This window comes from Cavia porcellus, unplaced genomic scaffold, assembly GCF_034190915.1.
Source record: "Cavia porcellus strain 051 isolate PalLab524CR breed Dunkin Hartley unplaced genomic scaffold, mCavPor4.1 scaffold_22, whole genome shotgun sequence".
Classification (NCBI taxonomy): Eukaryota; Metazoa; Chordata; class Mammalia; order Rodentia; family Caviidae; genus Cavia; species Cavia porcellus.
Window position 1 is genome coordinate 40421851 of NW_026947505.1, and position 24777 is coordinate 40446627.

The 24777-nt window shown below is 35.3% G+C and overlaps 1 protein-coding gene across 4 annotated transcripts in view; it reads left to right on the plus strand.

The window, feature by feature from the left end:
- The window catches only part of Prkn (parkin RBR E3 ubiquitin protein ligase), a 1262552-nt gene that overhangs the window by 390635 nt on the left and 847140 nt on the right, over positions 1-24777 (plus strand). For all 4 annotated transcript variants that reach the window (XM_063233336.1, XM_063233335.1, XM_063233337.1 and 1 more), the window contains one exon: positions 5511-5751. In XM_063233336.1, coding sequence (XP_063089406.1) covers positions 5511-5751 — 241 coding nt within the window. The remainder of the gene's footprint in view (positions 1-5510; positions 5752-24777) is intronic.

The window sequence follows — 24777 nt, forward strand, 5'->3', positions numbered from 1 at the left end:
ATCAGAGATTGTTGAACTTTAAAATGTGAAATGTACAACAATAGAGAGTGTAACAGCTTTCCACTGAGATACTGTGAAATGTTTTGTATAATGACACAGAGTTTAATAGACTTAAAGGGCAATAAAAATGGATAAGATTGAAGATAGCCTGACCAAAATCACACACTGCAGACAGCAGTGGGGGAAGAGCACCAATGAATGTCAACTGATGTGTAGACTGATAAGTGCAAACCTGGGAGCTTCTACTCACTGTGGCTGCTCACATCAGGAGCTCTGAGGCACCAAGTAGATTTTTATGGAGATTGGGCTGAGAGTCGGGAAACAGAAGCTGAAAACCTGATCCTTTCAATCCATTCATCTCCCTGTCACGGGCCTTACTTGACTAGAACAACTCAGTACGGCCCTCTGAAGGGTTTTCTGACTTCTGAATAGGTGTGTTTAAAAAACAAGGAAACAAATAAAACTGTGAGCAAGTTGGTAGTACTGGCTGTTGAACCCAGTTCCTTCTCCCTGAGATTCATGTGCAGCTTTTTTATTTATGTACTTGTTTTTATGTCTAGACGGTATTGATAAGTTTCCCAGGAGGAGCTAGAATTTAGGATCTGTGTCAGCCTCACAGATTACTGATATTACAGGTGTGAGCCACCAGGACTTCCTTACGCTTGATGCGATCAGTGAGTCACTCTGCAGACACAGGTTAGTATGTATCATGTACAGACCATCATAGTAAGTTCTATAGATACAATATTAGAAAAATACACTGTCTTTTCCTGAATTAGTAATATCTATAACAGAGAAAATCGCAAAGAAGCACAGTGCACTGCGCTAAGTGCAGTGTTTCCATCCCTGGGATCTCCTGGGAAGCTGACGTCACTAATGGCAGAATTTTAAGATCATTCAGTATCTGCCAGCTTATTCCCTCATCTTTGTGCTGTTGTTTAACAGCCACAGCTTCTTAGCAATCACTCTTTTAAATCAAATGTAGCCCTTCTCCTACACATGCCTTTTTTGCATGTTGGTGGTCCCACTGCAGCTCCTAACCTGCTTTTTACTTCAGACTACATGAACTCTCCTTTTTCTGCCCTATTTGTCTTCTATTCATTGCTGGCCAATCAGAGAAGTCTAACAGCACTACAGTATGTAATGTGTGAATAGCTTTCCCTGGACCCTGTTTTGTCCTCATTCTGAGACTTCCCACACTCACTTAAGGATGTTATCTTGATCTCTTTGTATTGCCATAACAAATACTTCAGACTGGGTGTTATAAAAATTAGAAACTTAATTCTCTCAGTTCTGAAGTCTGGGAAGTCAAGGTCAAGGTGCAGGCCTTGGGTCCCTGGTGAGGACCTTCTTTCTGTGATGTCACATGGGAAAAGACCAAAAGGGCAAAAAGAGCAAAAACTAAGGATGTATAAAACACCTTCCTGCATCTCTTTATACAGGATTAATCCTAGGCATGCAGGTTGCACCCTGATGAATTCATCATCTCCCAAATGTTTCTTCTTTTACCAGCATAACTTTGACCATTAAATTTCAGAAGTTGAATTTTGGGAGACAATATAGTAGATAGTATTCAGAATATAGTAGATAGTAATAGCTATTTCTTTATATGACAGTCAGAATGTTCAACATCTTATTACATCTATAAAATGAGTCCAAAAGATGATTAGACCTTAAAAATGTTGTATATGTGTTTTACTTTATTTTAAATATTATTGTTATACCATATAACCATTTTGTTAAGAATGCAACATTTTATACTATTTTAGAGTCTCATTAATTGGCTTAAGATGATGTGTTAATTTTCCTTTATTTAGAAAACATATTGAATACTTTTCAGTGCCTAATATGTTGTATATGTGTATGTGTAATATCATTTACTTTTTCAGTGTTTAAAGCTTCAAGAATATTTCTGAAGAGCTTCATCTAATTTCTCAAGTGTTTATTATTTTCAAGATTCTAATTGGATCGCCAGGCTTTCTCTGAAATATTTGGATATACTACATGCTATCAAAGTGCAATCTTTGAAAAGAAAAGTATGTAAAATTTTGTACATGGCCAATTGATGAGATCTAATCATTATTTGGAAGGAAAAAAAATCACCCATAGAATTTTTATTAATGCTGAGATATTTACTCCTCAAAGGTCCTTTAAAAGAGAGGCACCTCAAGCACAATGATCCCTTGGTACCAAAGAGTCAACATACGTTCTTCATGGTATCAGACCAGTATCTGCTGGGCAAATATGTACTTGTTGTTCCATGCTAAGCTGTTTATGTCACTGTTCTACTTGTTGGGTTAATAAGTTATAAAAAGAAATACCCTATTCTTATTAATTTCACTTTGCCAGACAGTTTTATAGCCATTGGAGAAACAAAGATAAATAAGAATTTGTTTTTACCTTGAGTGGATTTAAAAACCACTTTGTAGCAATCTCCAGTATTCCAACAGAAAATCTTCACCTCTGAAATCTGAGAAAATTTTTGGTGCACTGCGAAGTCTAAATATTACTTGGAGTTTTCAGTGACTACTTAACTAAATTTATATCTAATTTATTGTTCTGAGGATGCTATTAATGTGGTTTGAGTGGCACTAATGTGATTGGAGGGTGTAGCATCTGGCAGAGACCTCTTGGGAGATCAAACATGATTTATATAAGAAAGTCAAGGACTTGAGCAATTAAAGAGCTCAGAATCATGGACGCAGATGGGTAAATATATCCATAACTACTGAAATCTGTTTTGGGTCTTCCTGTTCCCCTATCCAGTGATACCCTGAGCATTAGGAAAATCTGGATTTGAGAGAAGAGGGCAGTGCATCTTTTGGATATGTTCCATAATGATCAAATTAAGTGTCGGATGGAATCCGAACATGTAGGGATTTTTTATTATCAACTTTTAGATCACAAGAAGCTTTGGTATCACCAGATAAATTCATAGGTTCTGTGTTTGTGATATTGTATTTATGGAACACCAAGAAGAATTCTGAGGACTTTTTGATGTACAAATTAAGGGACTCTCCTCTTAAGTTTTCAAAATGCATATATGATCTTAGTGTTTCCATTACCTATGTATAGAGTTATTATTGTAGATTTAAATATGTACTTTTTATATGGCCTTATATCTTCAGAGATATCTTAAAAGTATGCTATGGTATCATCTATGACAACAATTGAGGGTGAAAAGAAAAAGTAATTACACAGCACTAGAAAGTATGTAGGGCAGTCTATTTGACTTCTGTTACATTGCTCTTTCTACATTCTGTTGGTTCCTTATGAAGAACTTTAGACATTGAACTCATAACTGTTTATAGTCGTTCATTCACTCCTTTATTCATTCTTCATCCTTCTTGTTTCCCTTTAGTTATAGATTTTTCAATAAACAGATATACTTTCTATATTTACTAGGCCTAGAGTCCTGACAAATGTACAATTCTGACTCAGCTATGCTATTGGAGGTTTCTAACTTAAACTGGAAGATAATGCATGGACCCAAAATCTCTTACAAAGATTCACTCACACATATGCTATAAACCACTGCAATAAGCAAAACATAGCAGGCAGACTTTTGAGATTAGGATGAGAGAGAGAGCTGGGTGTTAGTTTTATCTCAGATGATCACATGAAGTATTTCAGTTGTGAAGTTGGAGAGTGGGATTTTATCATTCTTGAAAAGAAAAGATATGGGCAAAAACCTCACCATATTCCTTCCTGCCAGTCTCATATTTTCATGTGTGTTTCCCTTCTGCATTCCCAAATTTTAATAGTGTGGTGGAAATCAAATTTCAGGCTCCAGGTTGTCAGTGGTTCACATGATGCTGCCTTAGTCGCTAGGTGAGTACAGTAGAATGGACAGGGAGTGCTGTCCACTGTCTGTGGTTGCTAAGAAACAATCACAAAGTGTCATTGCCACATGTTATCAGCCTGTCTTTGCAGTGTGTCTGTAAGTCTGTTGCGTGCTGCCCAGTCAACTTGCATCCACAGAGTCTGCTTCCCAGCTGTTGCCAAAGCTGCACTGGACCCTCTCAACACCTTGGCTTGTGATTGTGACATATATGCAATTGTCAGACTCAGACTGAGAAAGTGGGAGTTTCTTAGGAATGCACTCCTGTCGGGCAAAATAATTTTAAATCGTATCTGCTAATATTCCATCAGCCAAAATCAGTTACATGGATAACCACATCAAGAAGATAGAAAGAGTACAACATATGCTTATTAGATGTAGGAATGAATGATGTGAAAAATAATGTACTATAAGAACAATGAAAAGAAGTAAAAAATATAAGGTCATGCTTATAATTCCAGCCCTAAGGCAGAAGGATTGTAATTTCAAACTCAGCTTGAGCAATTTAGCATTATCTTATCTTGAAACAAAAAATAAAAAGAGAATGAGGTATAGTTCAGTGCAACGGGCTTTGGTTGAACCCAAGTGTTAATAAAAACAAAAACAAAACAGCAATAATTTGAACAACCTTGGGCTGGGGATTTAGCTCAGCGGCACAACTGCCTGCCTGGCCAGTGCAAGTTCATGAGTTCAATCCCTGGTACCAAACAACAAACAATAAAAAAAAAAGAAATACAAAAATAATGATTAAAAATAATAATAATCTTAAAAATTACAATTAAGAAATTCAAAAAGGGATGAGAATGTAGTTCTGTGAAAAAAATCAAAGTTCAAGCCACATTTTCAAAAAATGTAAATCATCACTGATTTTAATTATGAAATTGTAAATCATTATTGATTTTAATTATGAAATTGTAAATCATTACTGATTTTAATTATAAAATTGGTGGAGAAAACAATGGCCAATAAGACTGTACTCTTCACTTGCCTTTCAGTATGGCTGTGGGCTTGCTAGTGATTAGAGAGGGTGTGTGGAAGCTACTGCCACCACAGTTAATTTAAATTCTGTAGAGGAATGTGGCATAATTGATAGTAACTAACTGCTTTTACAAAGGAGACATAACTGCCAATATTTAAATTAATAATTATAAAGACATATCACTTCCAAGGTAAATAGGTTTTCACATAATATTATTTGCTGTGTAAAGTACATTATATGTGTGTATGAATATACCAAAATGAAACCAACCATTCTATGTAACTGACATGCACTAATAAAAAAATTGAAAATAGTATTTTTATTATGCTAATGGGATACAGTGCAGTTTTCCATAAGAGACAATATTCTTTTAAATATTGTACTTTTCTTTTATTTCCAAATTTCCATTTCTGGCCACAGTTTGGTATTTCTTATCCAAATTGTACAGTATTTAAGTTCTATTAGGCCCTTCTGGCTACGTAAGTATGCCACAGCAGATTAATGACATACATCTGTTTTCTTTCCGGTTCTACTATTACATGTGAAAATCATACTTATACAAACTTTAAAACATGTTACATACTCTAGAACTGATGACAAGTTAAACCTTATTTAGCATCCAGCATCTTAAATCCTATTTAATGTCTAGTGCTTGCTGTTTTCTTACATTTGTGTGTTGCTTCTAAACAGAACTGTGATCTGGAGCAACAGAGCATCGTTCACATTGTGCAGAGACCAGGAAAGAAAAATGCAGAAACAAATTCAGCTGGAGGAGACAAGACCAGAAACACTTTGGGATCCTCTTCCAGAGAGCCCATGAGCTTGACCCGGGTGGACCTCAGCAGCTCCGTCCTGCCAGCAGACTCCGTGGGCCTGGCTGTCGTTCTGGACACTGAGAGCAGGAATGATTCAGCGGTGGTCAGAAGCCCAGGTAATTTTAAGGAATCTGTCTGTTGCTAGTAAAGCATTTTTTGTTTGTTTGTTTGTTTCTTTAGTGAGGTCTCTATAGAGATATGCCTCAGTATACACATACCTGGTTACGTAAGTTTTGGATTAGAGTCTCTTGGTCACTGTGAGGAGATTCCACTAGATAGAGAGTAGTAACATAAAATTTGAGGTTAATATTTGCATAATAGATACAATGAAACAAGTTTCCAATTTAAAATGAGAATAAGAGGTGGGTAGAGATGGTGTCACTAGTATTAGTATGTCGTTTCTTCTGTGTTGAAGAGATGAAGTGGTAGGGACATGTGATACGCTGTATATTTTTTTGAAAATATGATTAAGGTGTATGTATGCCCTTCTCACATTCAGCTTTTCTCACTTTCTTAAAATCTATGTTGGTTGATTCTTCTTATAATATCGAGAAACTTTTAAAAGTAGAAATATGTTTTGGAGATAAGTTTAGATACTTTAAATGTTCTTAGTGCACATATATTATCAACAAAATCCCTCATCTGAAGACAGTCTTCTTAATCTTGATGCTGCAACCCATTTGAGCTGCTTGTTTTTTGTTGTTTGTAAAGTTACTATCTGTGCATTTATGCTGTTATAACAAAATGCTCACTAGCAGTAATGTATAAAGAACAGAAATGTGTTCTCAAAGTTCTGGAAGCTGAGCGGTTCAAGATCAAATTGCTAGCTGGGGTCCAGTGAGAGTTTGGTTTCTGCTTCTAAAATGGCACTTTGTTGGTAATTTGTTCCTATAGTGGAAATAAAGTTTGTATCCTCATATGACGGAATACATGGACGGGCAAAAAGAGTGGGTATTGTGTCTACTAAAAAAACCCAATAAGATAAAATAACAAACTCAAAATAATCATTATGCCAGAAACATATTTTTGGGTCAAATATCCTTGTTTTCTATACACTGGAAGGTAGAATATTTTCTTATTTGATTCATAATTGTGGGTCATGAGTTGATTTTTATGACATTAATCTCATTCAGAAGAGTAGAGTGCTCATGAGTTAATCACCTCCTAATGGTTCCAACTCTTGCTACTATTGCTTCAGCAACTAAGTGTTAAAATGACTTTTGGAGGGGAAAAGACAGACACAGCAGATGATCATCCTTTTGTAATATGGGGATATTAATGTATATTTCTTAGTACTTTATTTCTGACACAAATGTAGCAGATAATACAGGGCTGGTTTTTCCCCTATTTTAAAGATTTTTTTGCCAAAGAACAAATGATATTTGCAACATCAAAAAAATAAAAATAGAAAAATAAAGACTGCTTTACTACAGAGAATAGAAACCATCCTGTTAAAATAAGCATCAATATGGTCAAATTTTCTTGAGAATGTTCATTTTTTATGCTTTTATATACTTATTTATTTTAAATAGGAGAAGACCAAGGAAAATAAAACTGAATAAAACCAATCAAAAATAAACCAGTATAAGTGATACAGGACTTCGAAACCTTACAAAACCAACAATAGTTATCATAATGCCTTTCATTGTCTTCAAAATAGCTGCAGATATTTTGGACATAGTAAAAATTGAACAGAGTAAAATAGAGTAAAAATATAAAGCCAAAACAGTGAATGCAGTAACGGACTTCAAGAGAAGCCACTAGTAAATCCAAAATGGCTACATAATGTCTCATTATCTTTCAAACAGCTTCTCTGGCCACCAGATATAGCATAATTACACAAAACAAACAAACAAACAAAAAGAGAGAGAGAGAGAGAGAGAGAGAGAGAGAGAGAGAGAGAGAGAGAGAGAGAGATCCAGAGGCTTCACCAGGAGATGATCCGGCCTGGAAAGCAATGCCATGCTCTGGCTAGTGCTGGAGTGAAGACAGCCACTCCCAAACCTCTCTCCATGAGTCTGTGTCATTCTTGGACTGCATGGCCAGAGAGAACCAGGGCTCACCAGGAAGTGATCCCAGCCAGGAAACCATATCATTTTCATTGTTTTGTTGGGTTGGGTTTTATTCTGTTTTTTGTTTGTTTGTTTGTTTGCTCTCTGCTTCCTGGCCACAAAAGTGAGAGCAGCTTTCCTCTCCTCTCCTCTTCTGCGATGTCATTTCTGCCCTGGGACCACTAATCATGGACTATAACTGTGAGCCAAAATGTACCTCTTAAATTGCAGGAGGCGGGCACTGTGTCCCAGTTAGAAGAAAGTGACTATGACAAATCTCTGCTTTGTAGCCCACCAATCATGGACTGAATCCATGAAAAATTAAACTTCTCTTCAAGTTGTAAGTTCTGAGTACTGTGATAAAAGTTTGACTTAAACACATGGTCAGCCTTCCCATGAACAAGATGAACCTAACCTTGAAAATTTACAATCTTGGGGCTGGGGATTTAGCTCAGAGGCATAAGTGCCTGCCTTGCAAGCAGGCAGTCGTGAGTTTGATCCCTGGTATCGATAAAAACAAAAAAGACAAAAAAAAAAAATTTACAATCTTTTAGAAAACATAATGCGCTTATGAGCTAGATCATATTTCAAAACTTTAAAAAGGTTTGGGTTTGTAGCTCAGTTAGAAGATCCTGAGTAAATTCCCCAACACTTGCTCCAAGAAAAAACAACTGTATTGTTTCTATTTTACATAATCTCAAATGATGCCATTATGATCATATGTGTAGCAATTTCCTTATCATAGAATGTCTTGTTTCAATAATAACTGGAAAATAATAGAATTGTTCTCCATAGTAGCTGACATGGTTGCCATCCTTATCATCATAATAAACCGCTCGATGTCCTATATACTAACCAACACTTTATATGTCAAACTTAAATTTTGCTTATCAGGGACGTGTGCAGTGATATAACATTATTGCTTTAACATTCAGTATTCTGATCACTAGTGAGAAGTTAAGCATAATTCTATGTTCATTTGTTATTCTAGTTTTTTACTAGAATTTTACTATGTTTTTACTAGAATTTTACTATGTCATTGTATCTGCTACTTTAATTCTAACTTGCTTTTATACCCATCAAACTAATTGAAAATACTTTACTATTAACACTTACTTAGATTGATTCTTATTTACTTTTTTTTAGCATTATCCTTTGCATTGTATTTCTCAATCTTGGGTTCAAACTCAATTGTTCCCTGTAGTGAATACTTCAGCACTTCCAAATTAAAGTAAGTCATCTCAATATTCCTCTCAAAGGATATGTTCCTCTTGAGCAATAGTTTTACTGAATATAAATTCTGAGTTAAACGATGCTCTTCTCACCAGTTTGATATTATTTCACTACCATTTTCTTCTTTATTTCTGTTGGGGGCCATCCAAATTATTGTTCCAATCTAATTGCTCTCTTCTTCATATATTTTTAACATCTCTTTGTCCTTAGAATTTTGCTTTCTTTATGAAGTAAGTTTATTTTTATCTTGATCAGGAGCAATACATATCTTTTTATATATCTTGCTTAGACTCTTGAATGAGAGAATTTATCCATTCTAGAAATGTGTACTCATTCCTCTAGAAAACTGTCTCGCCTCTCATTCAGGACACAAATATTTGTTGGACCCTTTCATCTCAGACTCCAGATCTGTTAAACTCTTACGTTTCATTTCTTGTCACAACCTATGTCATTCCTTCAAGTCCATGTTCAACTTATTTTTGTATTTTTGATTCTCCAATTTTCTATTTTAACCACCATTCAACATTTTGTTCACTCCAATAACTAATATTATGTTTTGGGGGTTTTTTGTTTAACAGCTACTTCTTCCCATTCTGACTGTTTTTTCTCTTAAGTTTCATTTTTCATTCCTTTATATATTTTAATTGACATGAAACTCATCTTTATATCACAATACCCAGAACCCACAACTTAAAGAGAAGTACATTTTGGTTTACAGTTACAGTTCATGATCAGTGGCCTCAGGGTAGAAATGACATGGCAGATGAGAACAGGAGAGGAAAGCTGCTCTCATCATTGTGGCCAGGAAGCAGAGAGCAAGCAAGAAGCTGGGAAGGAACATAGACTTTTCTAGATCATGTACTCAGTTATCCTCATCTTCGGACCAGGTCTCACCTCTTCACAGCCTGTCAGTAGGATCTCCCCCATAATCCAATCAACTTCAAAAAGATCTGTCTACATTTGTATTTTTGGAGAACATTTTCCATCCAAGCTATAGCAGACATTATGGGAGAAGGGTGTGGCATAACAAACCTGCTTCATTCATAGTGGCTGGGATTCAGAGCAGGGGAAGAAAGGCAGAGCAAAAGAGATGGGGTCCAGACACAGACTCCAAGCCTAATCTTCCATGAACTAAACAGTAGTGTGTTCTGCCGCTTCTTGGAAAGGATCCCAGATCCAATCAAGTTGAACTCTACCTAAAAATCATAACATGTAGTACATTTTATCTAAAAAGGATATCCTTAGAAGTTAAAGTTAGCATTCAAACATAAGTAAAGTTGTTTATTTTCAAGTCGCTGAGATAAAGTCACCTTATTATGCTAGTAAGTGTAGAAATTAGTTCTGTAATACAATTTTTTAAAAAATTCTTTCTAAATAAAAAATTCTCATATTCTTCAGAGCAAAATTAAATCCTTCCACTCATCTCAACAATAAAAATATTAGCAGAATAATCACTTTGTGTGCCTTTTAGCACACTTTTATCAGTGTCCTAGAGTCTACTATCTTACCAATAATATTTACTTGAGAAATTAAAAATACTAGTCTTATTATTTTATCATGAAAGTTCCATTTAGTTTTCAAAGTTTCAATTCATGCCTAATGATTCTTTTGATGTGCTTAATGATTCTGGAACTATTAATATGCTTAATGATTCTGAAACAGTTGACTTTATGTCTAGATCATAATTTCAGTTTAGAAAATATTTTCTCTGGGTCAAAAGAAAATTCTACCAAATGTCAAAATTTATCTTTATAATTTAAATTGAAATGTAAAATTATTTCAACCGAAAAACTAGATGAAGTGAATTCTCATACATTACACAATTTGGTGCATGATAGCAGTGCCACAGCGGGAACCTTTGGAGTACTGCATGCTCTAAGGTGAGACCTACCAGCCCCACTTCCTACAGGCATCCTAGTCACATCTGGCCTCTAGCTCATCCTGATCCTCAGTCCGTCTGCTGGCTTCTTGCCTCCTGTGCTTGTTTCCGGGACTTCGCAGAAGCTACTAGCTAGTACAGTAGGTGGCAGGCAGGTGCCATGCTGCTTAATCTTCTCCCCTCCACACAGTGCAGGGGCTGTGCTCCAGGCTCCCTGAATGTTGTGACTGACAGTTGGGTTATCTCAGAAAGTTAGGTTATCTCAGGTCAACTTTAAGACTTTAGCTCAGAGCTGAAACATAAGCCGTTATTTTACAATCTTTTTAAAATTTTGTTTTCATATGCCACAAGTAGATATTAATAAAGAAAATATTAAAAAGCATCCTTCTTCTAAGAAAAATAAAACAAAATTTAATAACAAAATGATTAGTTAACTACAATATTTAATGAACTGTGTATCACACTTATAAATGAATGGCCAAAATGTTACTCAGAGTATAAGTCCTAGACAAAAAGACTGCCTTTTACATAGAAGAAACTAACAGATAATAACACAAAACTTTATTGTCAGTGAACTAAGAGAAGCCGACTGTATTAATAAAACAAATTAGTGTATTATCAAAATATTTTAAAAACAACAGAATAAGTAATATGAACTTCTCCCTGTTTCTTAATCTTCTAATCTAGAAGGATTCACTTTCTTTTCAAGATTTTTGTATGTACTTTAAAAGAATTTTTCTGTTGCTTCTCCTTCCTGACCCTCCAAATGTAGCATGTAGTGTTAGGAGTGTTTTAGGAGAGAGAAGGAGAAAGAGAAGGAAGCCAAGAAGGCAGGGGAGTGAGTGAGAGACAGGGACAGAGACAGAGAGACAGAGAGACTGAAATGCTCAGCTTAAAAAATTTTGTTAGCAGTTAGCCACTGTTTAACTTATACAAGCTAAGAGAAGATAACAGTTCTTGTTTATGTTGTATGTTCCCTATTTCTAATTGAATCTATTTAAGAATTGTGCTTTTGTCCAATTTACTGCCATTTTCCATAAATTTCCTGGCAGTGACAAATGTTTACTTAATTCTTTAAAGTAATAAACATAGTAAACCATCCATTTGAATTTTTGTGTGTTTAGATTTTAGACCTGATGCTTTATTGAAAATTTTTCAGAGAAAATGAGATGTCACCATTTAAAATAGCTCAGCTGTGTCATTGTTTGAATGAATGCAGTATCTTGAATGGGACAATTTAGAATGCCTGGAGACAACCAGTATGTTCATATTTGTGCCCGTTTCTTAAAAAGGATAATGTAGACTTCCTAACTCTGTGATTCACAAACTCTATATGCAGAATTATCTGGGAATACATGTTTCAAGCTTCTTCACTGACCAGAAATTCTTATACTAGGGTGAGAAAAAATTCTTACTTTATGTCCATTTCATAACCAGATATTCTGATGCATTTGGCTGGGGTAAAATCTCAGAAACATCACTGTTGGGTACAATCTGAGAAAGCTGACTATACAGCAAAGGTATTTAACCTAAAACTGTTGCTCCTACCTGGTATGTTATAGGCCAACAAGTACAAGGTGGGAGAGGAATCAAGAGGAGAGGCAGGTACACTAAGTCATTCCACAGTATTCTGAGCCGTTTCATTTCTGCCTGTTTTGTGTAATAATCACCTACCACATCTGGCATTTGGGAAAGCGTGCTTTAAACTTTTGCTTTACAGAAAGAAAATGAACAATAAACTGGATGTTATGCATGTTATAGTGTATTTGGATATCATGGGGAAGAATTTAAGTGCTGATTGTACATGAGAGGGCCCTAAAAGCTGATTTCAATGGCTAAGAAGGATACTTCTACAATCTGAGAAGTGCTTTTCAGATTTTTCAGTAACAAAAGGGTGACTGATAAATAGGAGAGGTGATATTATTCTTCATGTTAAATATCAAGTGAAATATATTCCTTGCACTGTGAAAGTAACCATTGCCAAGATGGAGTCACTTAGGTCAAATCCAAAGCCAGGTGGAGCCAGGATATTATAAAGCAGCAGACTTCATCCACATCCCGAATAAATACTATCATAGGAACTTTGTAAGATTCTCCCAGAACCCCCTGCATGCACTGCACACCCTGATCTTCCTGTACATGTGTCTGCACCAAGATTTAGAAAACAGGATCCCTCAACTCTGAAGCATTGCAGACAGCCATCCTCATAAGAACACTTGCCAACTACTGATTGTTTCTATTAATGAGTTAATAGCAGTTTCTGCAGCAGGACCCTGTGGTGAGTAATATTTATTTTAAAGCAGCAGGATCTTCTCCTTTTTGTCTGTAAAAGTTCCTCTGTATCCCAAGTCCTGTTTTTATACCTGTGATCCTTTATAGCTTGCACAGCCCAGATTGTAACTGTCTGTCATTTTTGAACTCATTTTTTGAAAACCATTTTGTCTGTTACTTCAAGTTAACAGTATTTAGAAGCTAGGATGTATATCTAGGACAAGATTTGCATAAGGAGATCAAAGAGCCAGATGGAATTTAGGTGTCTTTAGAGCCATGGTACTTGATGTACAGTGGTCATCAGAGTCACCTGTAGGATTCTTAAAGTACAAATTTCTGGGTTCAGCTCTCACTGAGCTAGGTGGAGGCTGAGAAACTGCATCTCTGTGTTTCAGAATGAGGCACCATTCATCAGTGCCTGAGTAGGTGAGAAAAAAGCTATTGGACCAGGAAGAAAGGAATATTATTTAATGTTTGTCACCCAGTTAATTAACTACTTGATCATATGGGAATTTAATCCTTATTTTGTGCCAGGCATAGTTCCAGCAATGGGATGAATAGGAAATACCAGCAGCCAAATTCCTGAGTGGAACTCACACTCAGAGAGGAAGGTAATAAAGAAACAAATTACTATTATGCATATATCCTGTGGAGAAATGTCTAGCAGAGTGTATTGATAAGTTTCCCTTATTGCTAGACAAAATGCCCAATGCCCACAGTTCAAAGGAGGGGAGGTTTATTTTATTTTATTTTGCTCTTTAAATTTCTTGAGAAGAGGAGAGGTTTATTTGTCTCACAGTTTTCGAAGATTCAGTTCATGCTTGTCTGGCACTGAGACAGGAACATCATGGCAGAAGGGCCTGGAGTAACAAAGTCACTCTATTCATGGCAGCCAGGAAGCAGAGCAACGAAAACAGTGCCAGAGAGAAAGGGGCCACATGCAGACCACAAGGTCACATCTTCTGACCCACCCAAATATACCTGGCGGGTCTAGCTTTATACCCTAGTGAGAGAATGCAGCCCCATGAGGATTTTAAAACAATGCAATAACATCATCTGATGTGGGAAGTTCCAGTCTACATGTGAGAGAATTATAAGATCTATAGGATTTTAGGAAGCAATAGGAACAGCAGGCTTTCAACTGTAGAGCTACTTCAAAGCCTGCACATTCTAGAACTAGTGGGAGTAGTAACAGGTGCCATCTGTGAATGCTTGCTGTGCACCTGGCACTGCACCAAGTCCTCCTTCCAGAAATGCCACACACTGGGGAGTCCTCTAGCTGCCCTCAAAGGTGGACAGTGTTCCTGTCTTCATGTTAAGTAAAGAAGCTGTATGAGGTTTTTTGAGGAACTGGTCCAAACAAGGCAAGACTTAGCCAGGGACCATCTCACTCCAAAGCTCATGTTTGTGTCACTGAACTACAGACACAGGAAGGAAGCAAGGAAGGAAGAAGGAGAGGAATTTTTACCTTTCTTGTAGGTATTTGATCATGTTAAATGTTTTTCACAAAATGATGAAATTTTAAAACTATATTGAATGGAATACTATTTTTTATAATTTGGGTTTAAAAAATAATTTTTCTTAAGTCTGTCTCATTTTTGTAGGTATAACTCATTTAACATACAAAGAAGCAATTAAGTGATATTGACTACATTTTATTATATATGAAATACTTGTCATCTTAATGAAACATTCTAATTTTGCCGAAAAATTACATTGTGGAATAAATTTTTGGGAAGTAGTAGTTGAAAAGGTAAAACAAGAAAAACTTAAAAACACAAAAACACCAAAAAATTGAAATCAGTTAAATTGCTGATTTAAGACTTCCATTCTGAACCCACACCATGGAAACATCATGATTAGCAGAGAATGGGTTTTTATCAACATTTTTCTGCCAGTTGTAGAACGGAGTACCAAATGAAAATTCTTCTTGGATTGTGAATTAGCTAACACCTGCCAAATACAAATTAGTCATGGAGGCCTGCTAATGAAATAAAGTGATAAGCTTAGGACTTAATTCTCATTTTATCCCAAATCGCAAGTACTTGAAAATATGTGTTTTACATGCTAATGACTTTAAACTAGAAGGTGTGAATTTCCTGGTGTTTTTGGACAGCTTTAAAGAGCTCTTGCTTAAACTTTCCTTGATACTGCAACATGTTGGCAGTTGTACAATACAGCAACTTAAAATTAGTATCGTATCAGATTATTAAATACACATAAGGATTCTGCCAGGAATTTAATTTTTTTCTAATACAGGCATTTTTATTGGAATAGTTCTTCAAAGTTATAAGAAAAAATACAGATAATATACTGTACAGTACTGAGAATTTTGCCAGTTTGACATTTTGGGGGTGAGGGAGGAGATGAAGAGAAGTATGCCAATATTCTTTTCCAAGAAGTCTGAACACTTTTCCAAGTGCAGAAGTAGTTGTTCCTTCCTTATAATAGTACTTTTTATGTATGCCATCATGTAATTACTTGTAACATTTTTAGCATACCCTTTTGAAGGCTCACTCATCAAATGCAAGTAGGTGAAATATATTTTGTACCTCCATTACCTGGCACATGAATGGTGATGGCTATTTTGTCATTCTGTCAAAAGTTTTATTCAACACGTAAAATGTGCCTTACAACTCTTCAGCTCTTATTTTTCACATTTGGCAGGACAAAATGATGAAGAATTGCATATGGATAGCACAATGCAATGTGCCCTGGGGCATGTAGCATACAACCAACTAGTCCTAGTCCTGAGAAATTCAGTGTGAAATAGAAGGATGCTTAAAGATCAGCTACTGCCACTGAGTATAGTGTCAAAGAAATGCCTGTCTCATTTGTTTTTTTCTCTGTCATCTTCTCAGTAATTATAATACATAGTAAATCTATTGATGGGAAAAATTTGAGATTCAGTATTGGTTACCAGAGATTGGAGAGAATAGGGAAAAGGGGAGAAGACAAAAGTTAGTCAATGGGTACAATGTTATAATTTGATAACAGGATACATTCTGATATTCTTCAGCACAGTAGGGTGAATGGAATGAATAATAGTGCATTATATATCTCAACATAAGTAGAGGAGAGAATTTTTTGGATTTACTCACTGCAAAGAAATAAATCTGTAAGATAATGGCAATTATATCTCATAAATGCACAAAAGTATTATGTCAATCCATACAAAAGTCTGATAATTAATGAAAACTTGAATATAAAGGAAGGAAAGGTTAGGATGGACTCTAGAGGAAGACTTTGTTTTTTGGGCGCTAGGCATGGAACCCAGGCCCAAGAGCACATGATTGTGCTCCTGGAGGAGCTCCTGGGCGGCATGTTTTGAGAGACCAGGAAGAACTGTCCCTTAGTGGGGGTATTGGGTATGTTTGAGAAGAGAATGCCACTCAGGCAACTGTCAAGCTGGCTGAAGTCTGCTACAATGCACAAAACTGATAAGACCAGAAAGATATTTCCTGCTGTGGAGAGCTCTGAAAGCCAAACTCTTTTTTTTTTTTTTTGACTGAGAATTGGACTGGGGACCTCATGCTTGCCAGGCAGGTGCTTATGCCACTGAGCCATGTCCCTCACCCTGAAAGCCAAACTCTTAAAGAAGAAAAAGGTCTTAAATGCCTTTCAATTGCATCTCTCCTCCTCTTCTGGTGTTTAGGAAGTGACTCTGCATCATGCACTCCTGAGGGAGAAAGTAGAGAGGAAAAGCATGAGGCCTGCAGGGCGAGACATTCATGCTGAGGGCTGGGGGGAGCTGGTCAGCTCCCGGCTCAGATTGGGTGCTGTCCCCCCTCCCCGTGCTTTTATACATGTTTGTTTAGGGTACACAAAACTCTTTTGGAAGAATTTTACTTTTAGTGGTTGGCTAACTGCATTTCACTGCTTATGTCTTAAAGTGATATAGAGAATATTATGTGAATTATAGAGAATATTAGTGTGGTACTTATTGAAAGGCTCTGGCATGTTTTGATTTTTCTGAAGTCACCTCTACCAAGTCTTGTTGTGATTTGAAGGAAGAGGAGAAGTTGCACTCTGGACTAAATGAGACCTCATTTCACTGTGTGGTTTTAATGGAACCCCTGTGTAATTGAAAGCATGTGAATGTCACCATCTTTGAAGTCTTTAATGACCGACCAAGTAAACCATTTGCAACTTTTATCTCTAAACTCTGGGATCTTTCAGAGGCCACTGTATATATGCCAAGATGGTAAACTTTGCACTTAAACAGAAAAATAGAAGCCAGGAAACAATATTAGTGGCTGAGAAATTCATCTTGGAAATCATGTGAGCATTTTAATTCATGCTTAGTTGTCAAAAAATAGGAGCATCCTGAGGAATTCAATTTTCTTAATATAGTTAGAAGAAAGATAAAGAAAAAACAAATTACAACAAAATTAGCTACCTATAATTAATTCTTTTTAAACTTTCTAAATTTGTTTTGAGTAAGTAAAAAACAATTTTGAGAAACTTTAATTGAAGGCGTTATTTAACTGAAGGGCAGATACTTCATGACATGAACTTGAAACAGTGCATGAACTTAGAAGAAAGTGTTTGCTGGCTGTTAGCCATTTCTTCATCCTTTCTTATTCTAGCCCATCCATACAAAAGGCCCAGTGTTGCTCCAGGATTCTGAGATGCAATCTCATTTCATAGATCCAAGGCTATCTGCTTTAATTTCACAAAAAGAAGGAGCTAAGTCTGTTTCATCCGTACAGATCTTTCTGTTCTTAAGACTACCCTCAGGTTGCTCAGTTTTGGATCAGAGTTTTACTTTATTTCATTTTTTTATGTATGTATGTTTCTATGTATTTATTTAATTTTGGTTAACTATACCATACATGTAGAATCAAGCTATCACAGAGGACTCTCTAAGATACTGAGGAATGACATAAAGATTAGTATCTCCTATGGCTACTGTCCTACAATTTTATATTTTCATTGTCTTCTAACCCTGAGAACAACTTGTTTTTAGTATTTCAGCAAAGAATCAAATTAATCGTTGATTTTTAATGATCTATATTTGTTCATTATAATTCATTTGGCAGCAAAAAAAATTTCAATAAAGTAAAAAAAAAATTCCTTTGTTTTTCTAGGAGGACGTGCCCTCCTAGAACACGTCCATAATCCACTCACACTCCATTCAGTATTTTGTAAGAGGAAATTAGCTGAGGCGATGCCACAGGTATGGGCTGGCAGGTGGTAACAAGAGGATTTCAGGGACAAATTAATCTTCATCTTCATGATTCAGACAGAGCTTATGTTCTACATGAGCAGAAAGATGGCACACAGCAGAATGGATCAACTAGGCACATTTTTGAAGATTAGATTCATGGTGTGGAAGAATGCACTGAGAACTGAGTGTTGCTAATGCCTTTTCTGGATGAATGTCTATTTGAATCTATTACATGCACCTTTGTAGGGTTCTAAAAGTGTCCATCCTTACATAGCTATGCAAAAAATGTTGTATTTACACCTTTTGTTTGAAGATAAGATTATTCACAAACCACTGACAAATGATAGCAAATATTTTGATACAGAATGATAGCTCAGGAAAATGATGTACCAATCTTCACAAATTTATATTATTTACCATGAAGTTTCTATACGTACATACAACACACACACACACACACACACACACACGCACACGCACACATACAAAATGTGTTAGTACATTTTGCTAACACAGTGCTGCTTCTGCCAGAGTAGAAATTACAAGTGACTTGATGTACAGACTTCTGATTCCACAATACGCCTTTTACCTACAAAGAGCTATTGAACCCTCTGATTTCTAGTGGATGACTATGAAGTCACCTCTGTTTAAAAAAAAAAACAGTTGAATTGGCCAGGGTGTGGTGGTGCACACCTGTAATCCTAGCACTTTGCTAGGCTGAAGCAGGAAAATCATTGTGAATTCAAGGACGGTCTGGGATGCATAGTGACTCCCTGTCTCAAAAAAAAAAAAAAAAAAAGTTGAGTCACTTGATATTCTTTGACTGCCTTAACTCTTCCATAGTAGCATCACAATCTTGCAAAATTTAACTGAGAGTAGCACCAGAGGTCCCTATTAATAGTGAGGTTACTTACAAACTGACCAGATAAGATTTCCCTTTATGAGAATGAGAAGATTAATAATGTTAATAATGCAAGCTTAGCTGCCATAGCACACACTTATTTGGAATGTAACAACTAATACTGGTAAAGGAGAACCATGGCTTTAATTCCTTGGTCTAAAGCATTTTCTTCATATCAAGCAAAATTACCATATCTCATTGAAATACAGACATCTTCAGTGATTGAATATAGATGTCACTGAATAGTATTGTATCATTGCCTGTTTCCAAAACGTGCTGCTTATCACAGAGACAGATTATTTAGCTTTGAATTATAACTCCCACTTTCTTTCATAAACAGAGAAGTCCACTATTTTTTAGACTCTCTCTTTTCCAGTTTCTCTTTCAATGGTATCTTCCTTTTTAAATCCCATGGCATTTAAAAATTGTTCTTTAACATAGCTGAAGAGGTTAGCATATTCAGTGGGACTCTGGACCCTAGAACATGTAGTTTTCCCAGATCCCATTGGAGAATGAGCTCCACACAGCGGGATTTATCTTGCTCTGGGCTGTCTGCAATGCCTGATAGTGCTTAGCAGGTAGGTGATGTTTAATAAGTATGTGTGAAATGAATGAAAACATCATTTATCTATTCCTCTTTTGATGGCCTCATTGAGACTTGGAAAGATAATTCATTCTGGCCAAAGGTCAAATTGCTAGAGAAGTTTGGGCTCTTGAAGCAGAGTCTAGTTCTCTTTTCAGAGACAAACAGATGTGTTACAAACTTAGTCAGTTTTACATAATACCCTGGCTTTAAAATTCTGCAAACAAATGGTTAAACCTTATCTCCAAGTCCTTCACTTTACAAACAAACAGACAAGGTTTATGTTGTATGTTTCCTGATAAGGTATTTTAGTGATGATTTCAGTGCTACCATCTTAAGTTATAACCTTGAACAATTATGTTACTTGTTTTTTCCATATATTAAAAATCAATTTATTAGAGTCCTAAACAACCTCAATTAACATGATTCTTTCTTCCTAGTCACTCATTCTTAATTTGTGGTTGCTTAGTTGGGCCTGAGACTCTTCTTCAAAGATGGGAATCACTATGGAACTGTATGGTACCATAAGAGGAAATGCGACCTCTATCTTTGACCTAGTTATTTATGCTTCTCGGACTTTATCATAAGACTGTATTAATGGTGATTAAAAAGCGTTATCCGAGAAGATGTTAAACGTATTATTGTATAAATTCAGAAAATACTTAAAATATTCAAGAAGTGTGTTAAAAGAGACCAAATAAATAAATGTTTAGCAATGTCATATCATGAAACACAATTGAAGCTGATTCTGGTGATTACTTAAATGCATATGATAATGCTACATAAAAAAGTAGTTTCTAAAACCTGAGCAACATATAATTCTATTTAATAAAAACTAGACAACTAGAAATATGCACTTATATGTACATGTGTATATGGAAAAATTTGAAAAGTTATAATACTTAATAATAGTTCTTTCTGGAAAGATTATGACTTATTTTATTTTTACTCTTTTATTTTGTCTGTAACTACTATACATTACTTTTAAATTAAGAAAAACAATAAATGGAAAGAAACAATTAAGTTCTAAATATGTCTATCTAATATGCTGGAGACTGAGATCTTAGGAATGGGTATTCTTGGAGATTCTTAGAACTCCTGCTTGGTGACCCCTGGAGTGACTACATTGACTGTGGACCTGTCACATAATCTGGGCCTCACCTGTGAGTTTCATTTTCTACAGAATCTATAGTTTGATGCTTTTATAGGTGATTCTGATGAGCAGCCAGTTTTACAACGTCCTGTGTTTGCTTTTTTTGTCCCATTGTTCTCCCAAATCTCCTTTGATATAGTCTATTGCAGTATTTCTTCAAGTCTACAAACATGAGACCATTTGTGACCAACCATATTGTGGTCTATTGGTACTGTCACCCACTAAGATGAAACAGAAGTGTTTAGAGGATTGTAGCTTTCTAAACCTGGGACAGAAAATATGCTAGAGAAAGCTTAGATATCTTGTAGAGCTTTCTTCTTTGGTAGCTTGTGGTAGTTAATAATGATTAATGAATAAGCTTGGAGGATGCATTGTATAATAAAACTTTATTGACTTAATATAGGTCTCAAAATATAAATATATTTAATGTAATTTATTGAAAGTATTTTCAAAATTTTGTTAACATAAAACAGGTGGAAAGTACTGCAAATAACAAAAATACTGAAACTACTCAGATTAGTGGTTTTCAGAGGAAAACAATAATTATTTGCCTAGTTTTTTCTTTTAAAACTTCCCTTTCTGTGTGACCACGTCTTAGTAGTTTCTACATGACCAGTCTTAGCAGCTGAGGTACACTTTCATATACAAAGTAATTTCACATATATATTTAGAAAAGAATTCTAAAATAGGATATTCATAGTTATGTGAGTCATATCCAGACAAAAGTTGTAAATTGATGAAGCTATTAGATAAAATAAATAAACATAAAATGAAGGTGAACAGGCCAATATCAAATGAAATCTAAAGATTGCCAAAAGTGAGACAACCAATTGGTGATGTGTAATGTATTGATGAATCTGGATACTAGCTAGTCAAAATACTGTTTTCTGTACATTTAGAATAGTGATAAGTCATACTCTTTGGTGCTATTACACTGAACAGAAGTTGTATGCATCCCTTCTAGACAAAAGTCTACAAATTAAGCTCAGCTGCTGGAGTTGTAACAATACCATTATCAGGAGGAAAACAAGCCTAGCACTTGCTGAAACAATATCTAGTAATCTGTCTTTCCAGACCATTTCCTTCTTTGTGGTCATAAATAATCTCAAAGGGCTTTTGTTTGTTTTTAATCACATAAAAGGCTTTTAATATTTTCAACTGATTATTTATATAGATCTATTAAGACTATTAATTGCCCAGATAAGCCTGCTTGAATTTGCTTTGGAAATTTGAAGCCATGTAGTTTGAGCCAGAGGATTTACTCTTCCTGAGAATTTCCATAACGATTCTTAGATTTAACAATTAAAAACCTTTATTATTTGCTCAATTCCAAGACTAGTAGTTTTATCTCAAGACATTCTCTCTACTATACTTCACATGCAGTGTCTATAAATTAGGGTAAATTACTTCCTCCTTGAGGCTTCCAAGAAGGTTGTTGGATGCGAATTACAATGCACATGAAATACTTACCAATTCTGTTTTTATGGATGAATTTTTTAGGCATTGGCCTTGTGAAAAAGCCAATTATCATTCCATAATAATGTGATGTTACATCTGATACAGAGGGATCTTTTTCCAAGTATAAATCTTAATGTGTGTACTCCGTTACAAAATCAGTTTTATAGTACATTAAGATGAATGCAGATTCCTAATTCCATACTTAACTATGTGTCATGGCAAGTACAGAGGTTCCATAAAAATATTTCTGAATTCTGGAAGTCAGTGGAAAACAAGTACTGTTTATTAATAATTTTATTGAGTTTATAGATGCATAGTCTACTAAATTCATGGTGATAATATGGAACAGAAATATCTTTTTATATCCACAAAAAATAAAACATTAGTAGCATTATCAAGAACATTCAAGAAAATGTCCATATTAAATTTCTACCACATTTCATTTGTTCCTATGTAACCAATTTCTTATGGAACCATGGGGTAGCAGTTTGGCTTTCATGAAAGACATTTAACAGTGGTATGTTGATACTCATTAATTCCCAGGTGTGCAATGAGTATCAAACAAATTGTCTGGGCTAGAAAATATAGCAATTCATGAGGCAATTGACACCAACAATTTCTATCTTATATGTCAAGTACCAAACAAACTTTAATAGGACAAATGTTTTTGTATCAAATGTGTAGAGTACCTAATTCCATAATATTTGAAGTAGTTAAGTATGTCTGCATTTTCAGATTCAAGTAAGTCCTGGAAATACTTTTTCTTTGTGTTGGCTCAATCTGAAAGTTGTTAAACTGATATCACCTCTAAAGCCTGTAACTAAGATTATTCTTCAAAACGTCAAGAATTGAGGATACAGTAAGCAGTAGAGAGGAGGCCCAGGATCAGCCTTTGTGTAGTCTTCATTACACAAGTCCAGCCCTGTAGCTTATAAGAGAATTCTTAGACAAGCACTAGATGGAAGCAGAAACCAGTTTGATCATATTAAAAACTTGAGTTAATTATTGCAGTGATCAGTGATGCCAGAGTGAGGAATGGAAAGTGTTCTTTGATGATACAGAACTTAACTGTTTCCTGGGGCTTTTGAGCAGTGTTGCCCCTGTGAGGCATAACTGAAATGGGCAGCATGGAGTTTGATGACTCTCCATAGCTTTCCCATGAAGAATTCAATGAATGAAGATTTACATGAATAACATTTCATCTGTATGTACTGAACCTAGAGAAGGCTAAGTGTATGTAGCTCTTTTAGTAGTGTTAAGCTCTTAAGAACCACCAAGCTCACCAAACAAATCAATGTTTTCTAGCACCTTCCTATATAGAATCCTAGGAAGTTTCAAAGGCAATTTTAAGTGCAAAGTGTATTCTGAAATTTTTATTTTATTTTTTCCTCACTCAGTTTTAGACATAATTTTGAGAACCCAAAATCAAAGGAGCTGCCAGAGAATACTTGGTCATTTGGTTATTCAAAAATCCTAGAATTTCTTAAGAAATCCTACTTGTTCATCTGTTTAATAACAATGGAAATAAAATACTTAAAAAGAATGTGAAAGGATTGCAATGGATCTCAATTCATTCACAAATGAAAAAAAACTTTGCCTTTTAAAAATTTTATGTATTTCTTTACCAAAAACATCATCAAATCAGTGATTGGTTTGGTGGAACATAGAATCTCTTTTTTGGGGTGTACAGTGAGAATTTACATAGAAAAAAATATTCTTTTGATTATGTCTTGTTAAGAATCCTAAAATGAATTTATTAATTCAATCAAGAAGTTAATCCTACTTTTGCATTAATTTAGAATAGAAGATTTAGGTTTCATTACATCTTTTTTTTCAGTTAAATTGTGTTACAAAGCCAATTAAAATTGATGAATTTTGCTTTTTTTCTGTGTGATAATAGAAATAAAACCCAGAGAATTCATATTTTTCACTGAGATACATTCCCAGCCCCCTTTTTATTTTTTATCTGAAGCAGGATCTTGTTAATTTTCCTAGGCTGAGCTCAAAGTTGCAATCCTCTTGCCTCAACCTCTGTAATAGGCTTGCCATGATTCTATCACATTTCATACTTTCTCTTCAGACTTACAAACAAAGACAAGTCATATTTACTTTCCTCAAACTTTATTCTCTAAATTTTTCCTTTTCACTGAATTGTTTTGTATTCTAGAACAACTGACACTTTCCTTTATTAAAAATATATGCTTTTCTTCCTTGAAAATAACACTCAATTGGCTTAGAAAAATAGTTGTACTGTTACTATAATTTCTGCCATACTCTCAACCATCCAAAGTAATTATAACTTTGACCAAAATAACAACCTTAGTTACACAGAAAAGTTGCAAAGTGGTAAAGGAGAAATGTCTATCATACATAATCATCTTAGAAGATGAGCAAAACTTATGAATATACACAGTATAGTTTCTGCAGCCACAATATCTTTAAG